The sequence below is a fragment of the Rana temporaria genome, chromosome 9 (genome assembly GCF_905171775.1).
Source record: "Rana temporaria chromosome 9, aRanTem1.1, whole genome shotgun sequence".
NCBI lineage: Eukaryota > Metazoa > Chordata > Amphibia > Anura > Ranidae > Rana > Rana temporaria.
Window position 1 is genome coordinate 58291718 of NC_053497.1, and position 20293 is coordinate 58312010.

General features: G+C 44.0%; 1 protein-coding gene across 4 annotated transcripts in view; it reads right to left on the minus strand.

Annotated features, from left to right (window-relative positions):
- Positions 1–5053: 5053 nt before the first annotated feature.
- The window catches only part of NKPD1 (NTPase KAP family P-loop domain containing 1), a 33517-nt gene continuing 18277 nt past the window's right edge, over positions 5054–20293 (minus strand). For 2 of the 4 annotated variants that reach the window (XM_040323580.1, XM_040323579.1), the window contains exons 2-4: positions 10219–10277; positions 9664–9795; positions 5054–7338 (exon numbers count right to left, since the gene is read on the minus strand). In XM_040323580.1, coding sequence (XP_040179514.1) covers positions 5150–7338; positions 9664–9795; positions 10219–10249 — 2352 coding nt within the window. In that variant the 5' untranslated portion in view covers positions 10250–10277 and the 3' untranslated portion in view covers positions 5054–5149. Of the gene's footprint in view, positions 7339–9663; positions 9796–10218; positions 10278–10637; positions 10848–17819; positions 18006–20293 lie in introns of those variants that run through there. The other 2 variants (XM_040323578.1, XM_040323577.1) reach the window with 2 other exon arrangements.

Here is a 20293-nt window from a genome sequence, read left to right on the forward strand (position 1 = left end):
TGCCCCGTACACACGATCGGAATTTCCGATGGAAAAAGTCCGACTGACTTTTTCCATCGGAAATTCCGACTGTGTGTATGCCCTCTGGAGTAATTCCATCAGAGTTTAGATAGAGAACATGTTCTATTTTACTCCAATGGAATTCCGTCGGAATTCCGATGTGAGTTTGGCCGGGCAAAAGCCTGATCGTAAGTACGGGGCATTAGTTGTTTATTGTTTCCGAATTTTTCTCATACGAAAATCGTACCAAAATGGTACACATTAAGCAAAAATCGTTTGTTCTGTTCCCACATAAGAAATTTTTGGGAGTTTGTACTTTCAAATTTCGTCGAAAGTTTTGTACACACTAAGAAAATTCTTAGGATGATTCGTTTGCCCGATTTTCTTATAGTTTGTAGGAGCCTTTAGACTGCACATTTCGTTTTCAATGCAATAGAAGCACAGAAATCTAAGCTGAGACTTCCTGCACACAAGGACCCGGGACGATACAGGAAACAGGAAAAAATAAATTAATAGTGCAAAGTAGGCTTTAGAATGGATATCCTTTATGTTAGAGAGATTTCTTCCCATTCCTTACCGTGTCTCCAAGATAGGAATGCAGGAAAATATTCCCAATACAATAAAAACTAACAGTGTGTACTACTTAAGAGAGCAGCCTGTCAGCCTCAGTGGTGTTTCTGATAGAAACTGAATATAACCTGACTTTTATGTGAGCTTTGAGAATTAATTACTCAACCAGGATGCCACCTGGGTTGCCTCTGGGTGCCTCGAAAATGAGACCCAGGTTGCCCAGTGTCAGAAGGGGCTCTGATGTATAGGGGCCCTCTAATGTATGGGGGGCTCTGATGTGATGGAGGGGGACCTCTGATATGATGGAGGACCTCTAATGTAAAAGAGGTCTCTGATGTGAAGGGGGACCTCTAATGTGACAGAGGGTCTCTAATGTGAAGGTGGATCTCTAATGTGATGGATGCTCTTATGTGAAGGGGGACCTCTAATGCAGTGTTTCTCAATTCCAGTCCTCAGGCCCCCCCAACAGGTCAGGTTTTCAGGATTTCCCTCAGATGAAAAGGCTGTGGTGATTACTAAGGCAGTGAAACTGATCAAATCACCTGTGCAAAATAATGGAAATCCTGAAAACCTGACCTGTTGGGGGGGCCTGAGGACTGGAATTGAGAAACACTGCTCTAATGTAATGGGGGCGTCTAATGTGATGGCTGCCTCTAATGTGAAGGGGGACCTCTAATGTGAAGCTGGATCTCTAATGTGAAGGTGGATATCTAATGTGATGGGGGACCTCTAATGTGATGATGGACCTCTAATGTGATGGGGCATCTAATGTGATGGGGGCGTCTAATGTGATGGGGGCCTCTAATGTAGAGGTGGATCTCTAATGTGAAGGTGGATATCTAATGTGATGGGGGACCTCTAATGTAAAAGAGGTCTCTGATGTGAAGGGGGACCTCTAATATGACAGAGGGTCTCTAATGTGAAGGTGGATCTCTAATGTGATGGGGAACCTCTAATGTGATGGGGGTGTCTAATGTGATGGGGGCATCTAATGTGAAGGGGGACCTCTAATGTGAAGGGGGACCTCTAATGTGAAGGTGGATCTCTAATGTGATGGGGGACCTCTAATGTGAAGGTGGATATCTAATGTGAAGGGGACCTCTAATGTGGAGGTGGATCTCTAATGTGATGGGGGACCTCTAATGTGATGGGGGACCTCTAATGTGATGAATGACCTCTAATGTGACAGGGGAACCTCCTAATGTGAAGTGGGGCCTCTAATGTGATGGGGGACCTCTAATGTGATGAATGACCTCTAATGTGACAGGGGAACCTCCTAATGTGAAGTGGGGCCTCTAATGTGATGGGGGACCTCTAATGTGAAGGGGGACCTCTAATGTGAAGGGGGACCTCTAATGTGATGGGGGCGTCTAATGTGATGGGGGCCTCTAATGTGAAGGGGGACCTCTAATGTGGAGGTGGACCTCTAATGTGAAGGTGGATATCTAATGTGATGGGGGACCTCTAATGTGAAGGTGGATATCTAATGTGATGGGGGACCTCTAATGTGAAGGGGGACCTCTAATGTGACGGGGGACCTCCTAATGTGAAGTGGGGCCTCTAATGTGATGGGGGCCCTCAAATGTGATGGGGGACCTCTAATGTGAAGGTGGACCTCTAATGTGATGGGGGGCCTCTAATGTAAATGGGGACCTCTTATGTGATGCGGGGAGCTCTGATCTGATGAGGGAACATATGATGTGAAGGGGGGGGGGGGGGGTGGCTGGAGGACCCTGTCTTTGCAATTGCTTTACCTCCTTTGCATGTAATTCCTGAGAAAGAATGACTATGCTGACTGGGAATAGCAGCATCCGGACATTTTAACAGTTTACAGTATATAATCAAAGTCACTGTTGATGACTGCCTGGCTAGGAATCCTTCCAAGTGATCTGTGTGTTGCTAACCTATTGGTGCTTTAACCATAACCTGTAGTGGGTTATGGATCATAAGCTCAGCAAGAGCCTGTCACTCCCGAAATCAGGTAGTATTTACTGGGAAAATGATTCTCCCTATGGCTGTACTGTGGCTTTCTACAATTTTCCTTTAGATTTACCAAAGCCATATAATAATATGAGGTCATACCTAAAAACTCTCAATTTGTATAATGAGGCCGGCCCTTGCATGACATACATGAATACATGAATGTAAATCTAAAGGAATAAGTAAATTGAATAAGAAAATTGTATAATGTATGGCCAGTTTAAGACATGCTAGTAAGTTTATTGACTCCTGTCTAATTGTCCTTTGTATGTAGTATGCATGTGAGATAAGGACCTTAGCCTATAGGCTCCCTGAGGGCAGGGACTAATGTAAATGTACAATATGAAAAGTGCTTTGAAAATGATTGGTGCAAGTAAAATACATGTAATAAATAAAAATCAAGTCAAATCATATTTCTTAATATCAGAAGCATCTGTATTCTAAGTAAGGGGTAACGTAATAAATGTATTCTATAGTGAAATATAGAAGAAAAATAATACTTTATTGTAGAGTAATTAAATTCTGTTAGTAAACATTCAATTCTGTGAGAAGGAATTTTAAAGCTCAACCCTGGGGGGGGGGGGGGGAAGCCTCCCTTGTAGTGGGGCTGCACTGCAAGGGTTACATGCTCATTTAAAGTGGATGTAAACCCAATTTTTTTTTTTATGTCACAATGTAGAGAATACGATTTCCTATCATATGTGCCCAGTCTTGCCACACAGAGTTAATCCAGCGCTGAACAATCCTCTTTTTATTGTTCAGTGGAATAAAACAGACTTTCAGATAAAGACCAAAGTCCTTGCTTGAGTGACAGGTTATTTACATATTTCGTGCACTAGCTTGCAGACATGCATAGCTTCTTGTCTATGTAAATTCTGATGGCTGTTTACACTGAACTGTGGATCACCCCATATTTTGAAAACATTTAATCAAAACACAGGAAAGACAGCCAATCCTGGGAGAACTGGACAGGAGAGGAGAGGAGGAGAGGAGAGGGGGATGTGAATTGTGCACTTTACAGAAGCTGTGCATGTCTGCAAGCTAGTGCACAAGATATGTAAATAACCTGTCACTCAAGCAAGGACTTTGGTCTTTATCTGGAAGTCTGTTTTATTTCACTGAACAATAAAAAGAGGATTGCTCAGCGCTAGATTAACTCTGTGTGGCAAGACTGGGCACAGATGATAGGAAATTGTATTCTCTACATTGTGACATCAAACATGGGTTTACATCTACTTTAAGCCTAGAGGACAGGAAAGGCAGTTTTTATTATCCAATCTGCGGCTCCTCCAGCAGATGGCGCTCCCCTTCGCTCCAGCAGATAAACAGTTCTGCCACATATACAGTTCTGCTGGGCAGGGGATCGGACTTGGTCTTTCTTTACTGCAGGTTTATTTTCTCTTATGCTGAGTACACACGATCAGATTTTTGATGGAATAAAATCCGCTGGAATTTTTTGGCGGAATTCAGATGAAGCTGACCTTCATCAGTCTTGCCTACACACGCATGCTCAGAAGCACTGAACTTCATTTTCTTGGCTTGTCGTAGTGTTGTACGTCACTGCTTTCTTGGCAGTCAAAAGTTCACCAAACTTTTGTGTGACCGTGTGTATGCAAGGCAGGCTTGAGAGGAATTCCGTTGAGAAAACCATAATTATTTTTTTTTCGAATAGGAAAACCGCTTGTGTGTACGGGGCAAAAGAGATTCATTGAATGAGTCACAATCACAGATGATAATTCACTGTGGGCCAGATCCACAAAAGGGATACAACGGCGTATCTACTGATACGCCGTCGTATCCCTGTTTCTATCTATGGAACTGATCCACAAAATCAGTTTCCAATAGATAGGGAGAAGATCCGACATGTGTAAGGGACTTACACTGCCGGATCTTAGGATGCAGTACCTCGGCCGCCGCTGGGGGCATTTCTCGTTGAAATGCCGCTTCGGGTATGCAAATTGGCACTTACAGAGATCCACAAAGCTTTTACGCTTCGTTTTTTCTCCGTAAGTATTAGTTTGCAAAGGCAATATTAGGGCTGCTTTTACAAGGCCTAAACTGTTTAGGCCTTGTAAAAGTAGACCCTTCTATCCCGCGTCGCCGTCTTTTTTTTTTCCCGACGCAACTCGTATTTTTTTTTTTACGCCCGTCACGATTCTCAAAACCCGGCGCAACGTAAAACCGCGCAAAGCACGTCGGGAAAATGACGTCGTGAGCATGCGCAGTACGTCCGGCTCGGGAGCGCACCTAATTTAAATGGGACTCGCCCCATTTCAATAGGAACGCCTTGCGCCGCCCGGAATTTAAGTTACACAGCCGAAAATTTCTAGGTAAGTGCTTTGTGGATCGGGCACTTAGGTAGAAATTTTGCGGCAGTGTAACTTAAATGGGAATATTTAAGTTACGGCGGCTGGCTGTGGATCTGGCCCTGTGTTATTTAATAAAACCTTGGACTCAACTCACAAAGCTTTTTGCACATGCATAAGGATCTGTATTTTAGCCATGTGACTGTAATTTTCAAATCTTACTTGACTCTTAAGAAAAGGTCTACATCCTGGTGTGTTAACTTTGTGAATTAAGCCTCTTGTTTCTGTAATATTTATTTTTCCATGCTTAGTACTATGAGGTCATTAATCTGACTTTGTATTTGGTAGGTGGATTCTTCATCCTTCTTTTGCACCACTATTAATTTCCCAGATAGCTCCTTTAATTGATTGCCATCCATGGCTTTCTGCTGAGTCTGTAAAATGCATTCATTGTCATTTTCTTGCATTTGTGTTATTAGTTCACCATTATTTCTATCCTGAGAGAACTCTATTCCACTTCTGGTTGTATCATATACAGGCTTACATTCCATACAGTCACACTCTGTGCCGCACAGCTTTAAAGTTGGTGTTGTGTGAATGTTAATTTCAGCTTCTTCTATCACAACGTTGAATACTTTTTCCTGCATTGCTCTTATGGATCCTTCTCCAATATCCTCACATACTTCTGATTTAAACCAGCTTGCCTCTTTCCACCGTGTCTTGTCAATTTCTCTTTTCTCGACCTCTTTAGGCCAGTCGGGAGTCGGAACGCCTTCACCAACTTTACCTGCATCATTGTTACAGATATCATCTTCTTTTCCAGTCTTATTTTCAGCAGCTTCTGCATCCTTCCAGTCATTTTGAAGGCTGTTGATTCCACGATGGAGCCCCATTTTGTTCTTTACAGAAAAATCCAGATTAATGGTGCACTTCATCAGTCTTCTGGATTCCTCCACTGTGAAAGGGAAGTCTTTAGAAAGGAACCTCTGGAAAATCTCTGGATCTCCATCCAAATCCAATAGGTTTTTAAGCCCAGCTTTCATGGCAAACAGTTCCTTACTGTTCTTCTTAAACACATTCCAAAGTAAACTATTGCTAAACCCTTCCTCTGAGCCTTGTTGTTCTTCATCTTCCAGACACTGAAGAATCCAGCTTAGCCTACAGGGCCACTGATTACAGAGGACAACCCAAGCAGCTACAGATTTAGCAGACAAGTTGCCCCACGGTATTTTACTCAGCATCATCAGATGGACCATGACTGGAATTGCATTAACAATTCGTTTCATTTGACAGATGCTGTCAGGAATGTATTCATTGAGAACTCCACGTTCACTATACAGGGCATAAAATGCCTCTTGAATGCAGTATGCAGCTTGATATATTGGTATGCCTACCTCTGAATCATCATCTTCTGAGAGCTCTTCTCTTAACAATTTCATGGACTCAGCTATACCCGTTTTAGTACCTCGAGTAGCATCATTTCTGCAAGGCCAGTCAATAAGATCCTCAGTTCTCTGTACAGCCTTTCTTAGAAGTTGCAGCTTGGTTTTCTTACCAAGAGCTGGCACAGAGAATGGCAGAGTAACAGTACGGTTCAAAAACATGTACCCATTGTCTGCCATGCCTTTCAAGGAGCCTGCATTCTCCAAACAGGTGACAATAATACTAGGGTCAACAACTAATATAGATATAAATGGAGATCTTTGGTCAGAGAGAAGAGTATTCATGGCATCCAGTACCCCGACCACCTTTTCTGGTGCACAAAGTTCCAAGCTAGTAATCTGTAGAACCACTCTGATTTTTTGCTTCTGAAAAATCTCCATGTATTGGACCATCTGAGTTATAAGTTCTACCTCCTTTTTAACTTCATTCATAAAGCCCATTTGAGAACTGAATTTCTGGCTATTGACTAAGCGTTCAATCTTCTGTTTCTGACTAACTAGGAGACTTTTGCATAATTTATACAATGTCATGGCAATGCCTGAACCTGCAACAATTGTAGCCAAACTTCCAAAAACAGTACTGGCTTTCTCTTCACCTTCGTGGCTGCTGGAGTTTATAGGTATAAGTAAAAGGCACAAACCAATGACAAGCAAGATAATAGTAACTACCAAAATGATACAGAAGGTCTTCTTAAATTTCCATTCCTTGACATCTTCTTCAAGATTCAACTTGGGGGTTGAGCCCAGGACATTAAAAACACACAGTGGAAATTTTCCAAAATGTCGTCGTATTTGGTCACAGAGTGTGGTGACAAGGCCAGCCCATAGACGGTCGCTACCTGCATACTGCCAAGCGCTAAAGTGCACAAATATGAACTGGATGCTTTTTCGTTCTTGGTGATGTGAGGTGATCAGAGGACAGTAGAATATTAGACGCCAGAGTAAATGTAGGAAGCCCAATCCATTAGGGTTAACTGTAGCTTGTTTTAAAGTTGTCTCCTCCTTCTCCGTTATACGTAATGCTTCTTCTCTCATGCACTCTAAAACATATGAACAACAGATTACTAAACCAATATTTATTTATTTTTTAAATGTATGCATTTATTAAAAAATCTGAATAATTTGGTGAAGTCTTAAAGCCCTGTACACACGTCCCAGATTCTCGTCAGGAAAAAAACGTTGTTTTTCCTGATGAGATTCCTGGTAAGATTCTCTTGCCGGCCGAGTGTACAGACGTATGATTCAAAAGTACCGTCGTTCTTTTGAATGGCACGAACGCGGTGACGTCATCAACTACAATGAGCATGCGCTCGCCACGTTCGATGCCGTCGCCGCCATCTTGCTTCACCCTACCTATGCCTTGGAAGCTACTGCGCATGTGTCAGTCATTTCGAGCATGTGTGGGTTTCCACAACGACAGGTAAGTATACAGACGCTCGGATTTCTCGGCAGGAAAACACTGCAGAGAATCACAACGAGAAAAGAGAGAGCAGGTTCTCTTTTTTTCTCGTCTAGATTCTCGGCAGTTTTCTTGACGAGAAACCTAAAAGCCTTGTACACACGCACGGTTTACTCTGCAAGAAAGCTCTGCCAGCAGTTTTCTTTGTTTCTTGCCAAGAAAACCGTGCGTGTGTACGAGGCTTTACTATGGTTACTTTTTTTTTTTTTATATTTTGGTGGCCACCTTCTACAGTATCAGGGTTTTGGTGGGTTTATTCCCATGGCCAGAAACTCTACTGTTGGCTTAGTGACAATAGGCCAGATTCTCAGAAGAGTTATGACGATGTATCTCAGGAAACACCGTCGTATCTCTGTTTTTCCGAGTGATTCCTAGAATCATTTTCGCATAGATACGGCCAAGATCCGACAGGTGTAAGTGACTTACACTGTCGGATCTTAAATGTAATTTGCCGCTGGCCGCTAGGTGGCGTTTACGTTCAGGTCTCATTTGACTATGCAAATGAGCCTGATACGACGATTCCCGAACGAATTTGCGTCGCGTACTCGTCGCTTGCGTCGTTTCCGTAGGAGTAAGGTTACCCCTGCTATATGAGGGGTAACCTTACGCCAGTCCGTCGTATGCCATGTTAAGTATGGCGTCGGGTCCGCGTCGTCTTTTCCCGTTGGGTTCGTTGTTTTCCTAAGTCGTTCTTGAATACGACTTTACGTCAATGACGCCCATGTCGGCGTCATTGACGTTTTCCGTCATGAGCTGGAGCATGCGCACTGGGCTATTTTTCAGCTCGGCGCATGCGCAGTTCAATCGACGCGGGGGCGCGCTTAATTTAAATACAAGCCGCCCCCTTTGAATTACGCGGGGATACGCCGGGCCATTTACACTACGCCGCCGCAAACTACGGAGCAAGTGGTTGAAGAATACGGCACTTCCTCCAGTAAGTTGCGGTGGCGTAGTGTAAATGACTTACACTACGCCGGCGCCATATCTACGAGAATCTGGCCCAAGATCACAGGCACATCATAAACATACAGTTTGTGATCTATGAAACATTAAATGCTGCAGCCAAAAGATAATTGATTTTACTGAAACAGGAAAAGTTAGTACAAGAAAGGAAAATGCCTTATCAAGGCAAGACTCAAACATGACGTGAAACCAAAGCAAAACATAGTTATCAAAACAGGTCACCATGCTGTGTCTGGAAAGTCATTGTCATTTTGAACATCGGGCTTTGCACAGGTTCTTGTATCTTGAAAGACATCGAACAACTTTTACTTTTATTAGAAAGCTCAACCTTTACTTTTGTCTTCAATGCCTCATACACACAAAAGGATTTTCCTGTCGGGAAAACTGCCATGACCGCTTTTGGCCAGGAAAACCGCCCGTGTGTACGCTCCATAGCAGTTTTCGCAACAGGAAAACTGCCGGGAATCCTGACGGGAAAAATGAGAACATGTTTTCTTTTATCCCGCCGGGATTCACTGCGTTTTTTAAGCCGGCAGTTTTTCTATGGGGAAAACCTGCGGTGGAGCATACACACGGCCGGGTTTCCCGACCAAAGCTCTCATGGCAGTTTTCCTGCCAGGAAAACCGGTCGTGTGTAGGTGGGAAAAGCTAATGAGCAGGTTCTCGATTTTCCCCTCAGTTTTCCCGGAGGACTTTTTACCACTGGGAAAACCGATCGTGTGTACAAGGCATAATAGTTTCCCAAAGAATAGGGTATGTGGGGGGCACACTGTTCTATGAAGAGAGCTTTCACTGGGGTCAGCAGTCCAACCTGGGGTGCTATCTACATGACCCACATTTTCTTACATTTTGTACAGAGATATGGTTTGGATTTAGGTTTTACGTTTTTACGGTTAACAGCTAAGAAACTAATATTAGTTTAGATTATATTAATTTTACTTACTTGTTATACGATCCAGAAGCATATAAACTCTGCCCCCAAAGGGGGCATATAAACCAACTGTGACTGGTGTAGCCACTTGACATAATGCCTTTGACAGACATGCGCAATAGATATCATCTTCAGTCTCTTTACCTGTAAGAGAAACTTTGAACTTTAGGATGGACTTGCATTGTGAACAGTAGAGCACATCCACTGGGGTTGATATACCAAAGGAGTAGAGTATGTTCACTTTCAAAGTGAATTTTCAGTTTGTAAAGGGCATTTTCACTTAATAATTAGGTTATGTTATGCTTACTTCGATCAACCAATCATGTAATTCCAACTGGAAAAAAAACCAACAAGCATGCTCGGAAACAATTTGACGCATGCTCGGAAGCATTTAACTTATTTTTCTTGCCTCGTTGTAGTGTTGTACGTCACTGCGTTCTTAACGCTTGAAAGTTCAGAGAACTTTTGTGTGATCGTGTGTATGCAAGGCAGGCTTCTATACTATTTTAAACTGAATAGGGTGAGGCATCACATATACTTTAAATAAAGAGCAGTTCTCCGATTTACCTTTTGATGTCATGTCTTTTCCCAGCAGCATTATCTTCACTGTACAAATGAACTCATCACTGTGAAACGAGAAACTGAATAAGAATACTGAGAAATCAACCATTCATACAGTTATACTATTGCTAATAAAATATATTAAAGCATGTCTCTACCATAAACTTTTTAGTAAGAGCAAGGCAGAGTTATATATTGTCTGTTTTCATGTCCTTTTTTTGCAATTTGTGTCCCATTGGGGAAATTCACCTCACTTTCTGTGTGTGAGACACAACAGGAAATGAAAGGAAATCTCTCTAAACTGAGAGAAAATCTTCTGTCAAGGTGGTAGTAAACCGTAATTGAAGAAAAAAAAACGTCCCCTGTAAGGCAATGTCATAATGTGCTAGTATGGATTGCATACTAGAACATTATGAGAGACTAACCTTAAAATGAAGCCCTCCAGCATCACGCTGTCACCGCCGAGGGGGCTTCCATCTTCACCCCGTCTTCCTTCTGGGTTTGTGTCCTCCAGCTACATGAGTGGCCGGGGGCATGATGACGTCACGACACAAGCTCTGATGTTATGGTATGCCAACCCTTCTGAGTGTGTGCACTTTGGATATTTCCTAAACTGTGCCTTATTTCAAGCTTACCTGTAGGTAAAAGATGAAAAAAATGTGTTTACTACCATGGGCGTCCGCAGAACTCGTTTTAAGGTCACCCATGCTCCGCCCCCTTTCGACAATGTCATGAAGGGGGGGGGGGCTTAGCCGCGACTAGCAAGTACTCATTTTTAAAGGGGAAACAGCAGACTTTATTCTAGGCATGTGCTATGTATATAGTGCCGATTCCAGGCGTGTGCTATGTCCAGATTCCAGGTGTGTGCTATGTACAGGGTGCAGATTCCAGGCTTGTGCTATGTACAGGGTGCAGAATCCAGGCGTGTGCTATGTACAGGGTGCAGATTTCAGGCGTATACAACACATGCGCACACCTATGGCGCAGACCTTGCTGATCCCTGATTCTAGGGGGGCTCTTGCCCCCCCTTGCCCCTACCTGAGGACGCCCACGTTTACTACCACTTTAATTGTTTCCAAAACAAGACTCCCTATTGTAAGATTTACTCTCACTTCCTATTGCAGAGACAATTGTATTATTTTAAATAGTCCATCACCTTCTTTCTTGGTGACAGTGATCCCCAGGACAAATGAAATGATTTACTCTCACTGGGAAAACAGACAGTAATAACAAAACAAAGAGGTAGTATAGGCAAAATTTTGGCTAGAGACATACTTAAAAACAAAAAGAAGTAACCACAGAAAAAAAGCACGTTGAGTCAGCCCCATTTTTTTTAGATAGTAGGATTTTTAATAACAGCTTACCTGTAAAATCCTTTTCTTTGAGTACACCACGGGACACAGAGCCTTAGTCATTACATAGTGGATTGTATGGTCACCAGAGGTGATTGGACACTGGCACAACCTATGAGAACAAGTTTCCCCCATATAACCCCTCCCATACAGGAAGTACCTCAGTCTTGTAGCAAAGCAGTAAGTATCCCATAGAAGGGGGGTACCTCTGTGTCCCGTGGTGTACTCAGAGAAAAGGATTTTACAGGTAAGCTGTTATTAAAAATTCTACTTTCTTTATCGTACACCATGGGACACAGAGCCTTAATCATTACATAGTGGGACGTCCCAGAGCAATGCTCAATGAAGGGTGGGAGACACAGATCCATCAGGCTGCCATAGACAAGAAGCCCTAGACCGCTGCCTGCAGCACACTACGCCTGAAGGCAGAATCCTCATGTGCCTTTTACATCTATTTGATAGAATTTTGTAAATGTATGGACTGAGGACCAAGATGCAGCTTTACAGATCTGATAACAACAAAAACCTGGGGAATGCCCAGGGAAAAACCAAGCCTACTTACCGACCAGCTTGCAGAAAACCAATTAACCTGTCTACAGTATGTGTTAAAAACAGGGGTTCAGTCCGCACGCATTTGCAAACGCATGCGTGAGCCACAGAGCCGCGCCAAGGCACCCTGCAATATCTGTGGTCCTAACACTAAACAATGAGCGTCCCCACAGTGGAGGCACATGCATTTTAATGGATAGACAAGGGCAGGTGAACTGAAGGGAAGCCACCCCTCCTTTAAAGGTACAAGAGCACACCAAGCACCCAGCATATAGCACAATGGCTGCAAAGGTGTTGGTGCACTGATGGACCAATATAAACACCACAGGTGAAGCATAAACATGTCCACTGCCCCCGTCTATAGCTGGCCATAACAGTAAGTAGCATTGGAAGGCTAAAGCAGATAACAACAAAAACCTGGGGAATGCCCAGGGAAAAACCAAGCCTACTTACCGACCAGCTTTACAGATCTGAGCCTTTGAAGCCTGGTGATGCACTGCCCATGAAGCACTGATCGCTCTGGTCGAGTGCGCCTTAACAGGAAAGGGAGGAATCTCCTTCCTTAAATCATAAGCCTGAATAATTACTTGACAAACCCACCTGGCAATGGTGGATTTTGATACCGGTTGGCCTTTTTTGGGACCATCTGGTACAATGAACAAAACATCTGTTTTACGTATCTAAGCCATAGCTTGCAGATAAACTTCCACTGCCCTCACTACATCTAGAGAGTGCAAAAACCTTTCCTCCGCTGTCTGCGGTTCAGGAAAAAAGGAAGGCAAAACAATGTCTTGATTTAAATGAAACGCCGATACCACTTTTGGAAGAAAGGTAGGATGAGGGCGTAGTACAATTTTGTCTTTGTGACAAATTAAATAAGGTTCTTTAGCAGAAAGAGCTGCTAACTCCAATACTCTTCTGGCAGAAGAGATAGCAATAAAAAAAAACAATTTCTTGCTCAAGAGAATCAAAGGAATCTGATGAATAGGTTCAAAAGGGTGCTCTTGCAGAACTGACAATACTAGGTTAAAATCCCAAGGACACAAGGGTGACTTGACTGGCGGGTTTATCCGCAGCACTCCCTGAATAAATGCCGAACTAGGGAATGAGATGCCAATGGTTTTTGAAAAAAGACTGATAGAGCTGATATTTGACCCTTTATGGTACTCAGGGCTAATTTCATATCCACTCCAACTTGGCAAAAGGCTGGAATTCTACTTATGTCATATTTTAAGGGATTCAATTTCCTGGATTCACACCAAGAAACATAAGTTTTCCAGACTCTATAGTAAATTAGCCTAGAGGCTGGCTTTCTTGCACTAATGAATGTAGAAAGGGCTGAACCCGAGACTCCTTGCTTCTTCAAGATGTAGGTCACAGTAGCCAGACTGTCAAACTTAGCTTCCGTAAGGAAGGATGGAATACTGGTCCCTGCGACCACAGGTCGTGATGGAGCGGAAGCACCCAAGGTCTTCCTACTGCCATCTTTATGATTTGTGCGTACCAGGGTCTCCTTGGCCAATTCGGGGCCACTAGGAGCACTGGTATTCTCTCCTTCTTAATCCTGCACAGCAATCTCTGTAAGAGGGGGATCGAAGGGAATGCATAAATCAGTGAGAACTGATCCCATGGAATTGTCAACGCATCCGTGCCGTAGGCTCGCAGGTTCTTTTGTCCTGGACACAAAGTTGTCCAACTTCCCGTTGAGTCTGGAGGCTAGCAGGTCTATATCCGGGGTCCCCCATTTCTGGCATATTGCCTGAAAGACCTCTGGGTGGAGTGACCATTCTCCTGGCAGCAATTGCTGGCGACTTAGATAGTCCGCTTGCCAGTTTTCTACCCCTGGAATGAAAATCGCAGACAGGTAAGGTATATGTCTTTCTGCCCATCTTAAAATCCGATTCACCTCTTCTGGGCGTCCCGACTCCGGGTGCCTCCTTGGTGATTGATGTAGGCTACAGCAGTAGCATTGTCGGATTGTATCCGAACAGGGTAACCCTGTAACCTGTGTGTCCAGGTCTTGATAGTTAATTATACTGCCCGAATCTCTAGTTGATGGGTAGGCTCTCCTCTTTTTTTGTCCAGGTACCCTGGGCTAAGTCTTCCTCCAACACAGCTCCTAACAGGCTGGGATCCGTGGATACCACTTTCCAAGTGACTGGAAGGAAGGACCGTCCTTTGCGCAAGTTTTGGCTTTTTAACCACCAACTGAAGCTTTGGCGCACTTGTGGAGACAGACTCATGGGAAAATCCAAAGTTTGTTTTTTTCTGTTCCAGACATCCAGAATGCCGCCCTTTAGGAGTCTCGAATGAAACTGGGCGTAAGGAACCACCTCGAAGGAGGCCACCATCTTTCCTAATAGCCTCATGCACAGGTCTCCTCTTTGTCCTGACCCTGTGGATTAACTCTCTTAGGGCTTTTACCTTTGGTTCTGGGAGGAATACCCTGCTTTGGGCTGTATCTATGATCATGCCAAGATATTCTACTCTTCTTTGAGCCTGAAGAGTGGATTTTTGTAGGTTTATAACCCATCCTAACTGCTCCAGGTATCTCACCATATAGAACACTGCTTGCTCTAGTCCTGCCTTTGACTGATCTATTACAAGTAGATCATCTAGATAGGCTGACACCGTTATACCCTGTGCTCTCAAGTTTGCTAACACAGGAGCCAGGATTTTTGTGAATACCCCGGGTGCAGTTGCCAAACCAAAAGGAAGAGCCACAAACTGAAAATGGCGATGCTCTACCGCAAACCTTAGAAATTTTTAGTGAGTGGGATGAATAGGCACATGTAAATAGGCGTCCGTGATGTCTATCGACACTAAATATTCTCCGCCTTGTAGGGTGGTGACCACGGATCGAATGGTATCCATTCGGAAATGGCGAATGTCCAGAAATTGGTTTAGATCTTTCAGGTCCAGAATGGGTCTGACGTCTCCGTTTGGTTTTGGAACCACAAAAAGGTTTGAGTAAAACCCTGCACCTTGCTCTTTTAGGGGGACTTCTTTGATTACCCCTTGAGACAACAAATGATCCAAACCTCGGAACAAAGAATCTCATTTTTTGGATCTTTAGAGACCCCAGAACTTCGGAACCGATGGGGTGGAATCCCCTGAAATTCCAGCTTGTACCCTAGGGATACAGCAGATACTACCCATCTGTCCTGGACCTCTGTCTGCCAGGTCGCTGAAAACTGCCGGAGCCGCCCCCCACTTGCGCCCCTTCATTAAGGGAAGATTTGGGGCTCTGCTTATTCGCTTGTTGGCCCCACTGCTTCCTGTACTTCTGGGCCTGGCCCTGATTCTTAGCCTTTGTGACTGTCTGCGGACACCGTCGCCACTGACTGGCCGATGCCTTCGGAGCTGGGGAGAGAGAATGCTTAAAACAAGGACGCTTGTTTTTTTTTCCTCTGGCAACAGAGTAGTCATGCCGCTTGATAACTTTTGGATATATTTTTCTAAATCATCCCCAAAAAGCTGTTCCCCATGAAAGGGGAAACTGGTCAAAAGAATTCTATGCATGTGCACTAGCTGGAGTGTAAGGCGAGATGTTTGCTGTATAGAATCCCTAATGGCGTCTACTGCGAAACATAAAGCCTTTGGCATTTTCCCCCAAAATTTGGCTTGCTCAGAGGGCAGGTCTTTTAACCCTTCCTTCACTTGATCCCTTAGGACTTGACACATAACCTGCCAGGAGAAAGGAATATTTTAATAAAGATTCCAATTTTTTCTCAGAAGGATCTTTAAATACCTTGGCATTGTCTACCGGACAGGTTAAACTCTTGTTTACACAAGAAATTGCTGCGTCCACTGAGGGGAGACTCAATTTTTTGGAAATGTTTTCCTCCATTGGATAAAGGACTTCAAACCTCCTAGGCGGAGAGAAACGCGTGTCTGGATGCTTCCAGTCTGCGTAAATCAGTTTTTCCAACAAAGGATGAACCGGGAAGGAACAAGCAGTCTGTGGGGATTTTAACAACCCCAGTGCGGGCACAGATGAGTCAGTTAACTCTGAAAGAGGCAACTTAAATGCAGCACGAACTGTCTCAGTGTAATATTGCACCTGCACTGCACTCTGAAGCGTCAGATCTATCAGAGTCCTCATCCTTATCCTCTGATGGAGGCATGTCCTCCTCATCCTCATCAGACCCTTCTGACGGGAGATCTGAAGCAACTGAAGGCACCCTACTTCGCTTTTTCTCCTTTTGCGAGTTTTTAGCGATTTAATGAAGCGAGTCTCCCTTCTAAATTGCTAATGGCTACTGCCAAAGAGTCCTCAGTGACAAACGCAGACCCAGACACCTCAGGAGAGGCGGCGACCCCTGCTGGAGTCAATGGCCCACCCTGCACAGGTGTATCATAAATTACCGGGGAGGAAGGTACCAAAGGGGCCCGGGTAGCGACTCTCGTTTTAGATGGAGATGGTTTCTTGTCTTTTTTAACCCCTATATTTTTTCATATTACCAACAACAAAGTCAAGGTACCATCAACTGCATATACTCTTGTGCTAGTTAAGCCTATTACATACATTATGCAACTAATCACACAATTTCATACTAAGTGGGTGTCCTCTTTTGCCAGTAACCAACCACTTAGAGACCTTACGTATCCTTAGGCTGCTGTGTCCCATCCAGGGGAGAGCTGCAGCTCTGCTGCCTCTTTTATGAGCTTTTGCCTGCACAGTGTAATGCCGCGCACACGCGTGCACACCTGCGACCGCCCTCCCCCTCATGCCCCCATAAAGCATGCTCCCGAGCACGTGCGCACGCCTAGGGATTTGCAAATGCCATCCTGGGAGAAGCTGTATGCTGGAGAATCCAGCTATACTTGCAGGGAGGATATGAGCTGGTCGGAACTGGCAGAGCTCTGCAGCTAGGAGTGTGCTTGTCTAAATGACCTCACACTGCAAGGAGTTCTGGTGAGTAATACTTCCACTCTTTACTCCCTCTAGTGGCATGATTAGAGAAGACTCCCACAAGAAAAAAGTTTGTAAGACAAAACTTAAAGGGGTGTTCCAGCCAATTTTAATGTTTATTAAAAGTCAGCAGCTACAAAAAGTGTAGCTGCTGGCTTTTAATAAACATACACTTACCTGCTCCAGCGTTCCAGCGACGCGCCTTCATTTCAACTGTGGGCACCTGGCCGTGACAGCTTTCAGCTTCACGGCCGGGCACCCACGGCGCATGCGCGAGCGGCACTGCGCATTCGCACGCGGCGCTGCGCCATCTAATTGGACAGGAGATCGCCTAGGACCTGTAACGTGTCTTAGGTGATCGCCTACAGGGAGGGGCTGCTGTAGGCGATTAAGCTTAATCGCCTAACTAGCCTCTCGGCGGAAGGAGGAAGTGGGACAGGAAGTCCCACTCATCCTGAAGCCCCCACTCCCCCCCCAAAAAAAATTACATGCCAAATGTGGCATGTAAGGGGGTGAGGAGTGGGATAAGCGGAAATTCCAATTTTGGGTGGAACTCCGCTTAAATACTTTTTTTTCTTACCTTATCCACGCCGCAGGTTTGCTGAAGACCAGACAAAACCAATTTTCACCCATGACCGCGGGTATTGTGTGCCAACCTTCAGGGATATGGGTTCCTACTTAAAGGATGCCTCTTCCCTGGGCCTTGTAAAAGACTCTGCTAGGACTTTTAGCGTTTGGAAAAAGCAAAAGTGCTGGACCCTAGAGAACAGTCCTCTCAAGAGAGACATTACCTTGTGCGCGAAGGCCCGGATACCATCCAATTGGGGCGTAATAAATTAAGCATCTTGGATGGACCCGAAGTATAGCTCTTTTGCCCAAAGGGCCTCCATGGCAGAGCTTCCTTTAGCACTCATTCTCATCGCATCTAATCTTCTTAGACACTGGCGAAAAAACTTCCTGTATGGGAGGGGTTATATGGAGGGAAACTTGTTCTCACCTCTGGTGACCATACAACCCACTATGTAATGACTAAGGCTCTGTGTCCCGTGGTGTATGATTAAGAAATATTTTTTATTTATATATTTTTTAGTATAGATCTATGATCAACTCATGTGGACAATATCAAATTAATTCACTCCACACATTAAATAAATTATATGTATAAGTCTGGCACACCAAGGAATGGTAGCTTTATGACATTTTTAGTAATTGCTATAGCTGCATATTATATGATGTCATGCTGCATTTATTCTAATTAAACAATATAATAGCTTGGATAGGTGGAGACATGCCAGGTTGAAATCATATTTAATTTTGTAAGAATATTTTGAAGATTACTTACTGTATATACACAAAGGTAAGCATTTTGCGGGCAAAACTCTCATTCAACAAAAATGTGTCTATTTGCTAAGAAGAAGTGAGCAATAGTATTGGGACACCTGCTTTTACATGCACATGAACTTTAATGGCATCCCAGTCTTCGTCCATAGGGTTCAATATCATACCTCCCAACTTTCTGAGATGGGAATGAGGGACACCTATAAGCAAAAGTATGTAGGCATAGGACACACCCCTTGCCACGCCCCCTTAAAGGAGAAATGTACAACAAAAATAAGATTGGTTAAACCCACAAGTGCTTTTTTTACCACTACTATTTCTTTATATTGGCTTTTGGAATTTACAAATGCAGCAATTTAGAAATCAGATGAATGGTTGAGCACTGGAAAACACTTTTTGATAGATAAAAAGTGCATTTTATATACATCTGTATAGATCAGACAAAAATGAGGGACAAATGAGGAGAATGAGGGACAGAGGGACATTGCTCCAAATCAGGGACAGTCCCTCGAAATCAGGGACAGTTGGGAGGTATGCAATATTGAGTTGGTCCACCCTTTGCAAGCCAGGCCTTTGCGTCCAACATCAGTGCCTGACCTCACAAATGCACTTCTGGAAGAATGGTCAAACATTCCCATAGACACTCCTAAACCTTGTGGACAGCCTTCCCAGAAGAGTTGAAGCTGTTATAGCTGTAAAGAGTGGGCCAAATCATTATTAAACCCTATGGTCTAAGACTGGGATGCCATTAAAGTTCATGTACACATAAAGGCAGGCGTCCCAATACTTTTGGTAATATAGTGTAGCTTCCCATGGCATTTGCTTTGAAATAGAGTACTGCCACTTCCGGGTATGTAATGTGCGGGACTGGGCGTTCCTAATTGATTGACGTCCTTCCGACCGGCGTATACAGCGCGTCACGAGTTGCCGAAAGAAGCCGAACGTCGGTGCGCAGGCGCCGTATAGAGCCGACTCACAGTCCGGCTTCTTTCGGCAACTCGTGACGCGCTGTATGCGACGGTCAGAAGGATGTCAATCAATTAGGAAGCCCAGTCCCGCACATTACATACCCGGAAGCGGCGGTGAAAATACGGTATGTACGGCACTGAAAAAAAAAAACAGCCGATTGTCATTCTGACAACTCAGCTGAATGTCATGTTAAAAAATTTTTTTTGGGTGAACCCCCGCTTTAATTGCCAAATTTCATAATTTTCTTGATGAAGTTAAAATGAAATCTTCAATTGTACAGTATGTCTAATCTAAACTGTCATCATGACAGACACTCATAGGCCAGAGTCTAGGGCAGTGATGGCGAACCTTGGCACCCCAGATGTTTTGGAACTACATTTCCCATGATGCTCATGAACTCTGCAGTGTAGTTGAGCATCATGGTAAATGTAGTTCCAAAACATCTGGGGTGCCAAGGTTCGCCATCACTGGTCTAGGGCATCAGTGCAAGAGAGGTAGTGCCAAATTACACCACTGTCCATTTTATAAAATCCTACCGTGGTGTTTATGTGTTTAACCTCCAGTGACAATCGAGATAAAGGAGCCAAGCTTGTTTCATCAAATCATATATATAGCATTTAACAGGAACAAATAAAAATAGCTCCTGGCACATTTTTGTTACAACACGTGTCAACATTATCAATGTACCCACATCCTGTTATGGTGTTCACCACATTGTATTACATCATTGCCAACACGTTAGAGCAGCCTTTCTTAACCTTTTTACCTCAGAAGAACCCTTAAAATAATTTACAGCTCTCAAAGAACCCTTGGAAAAACCAATTCATTGGTGGTCTGTGGGAAATATCCCACTATGTGTTGGCTAGTGGGAAGAATGCCCCCCTCACAGAGGTTACTAGTCGGAATGCCACCCTTAAAGACAGTGAAAAAGATCACTTGGTTCATGCAGCTGGCTGTC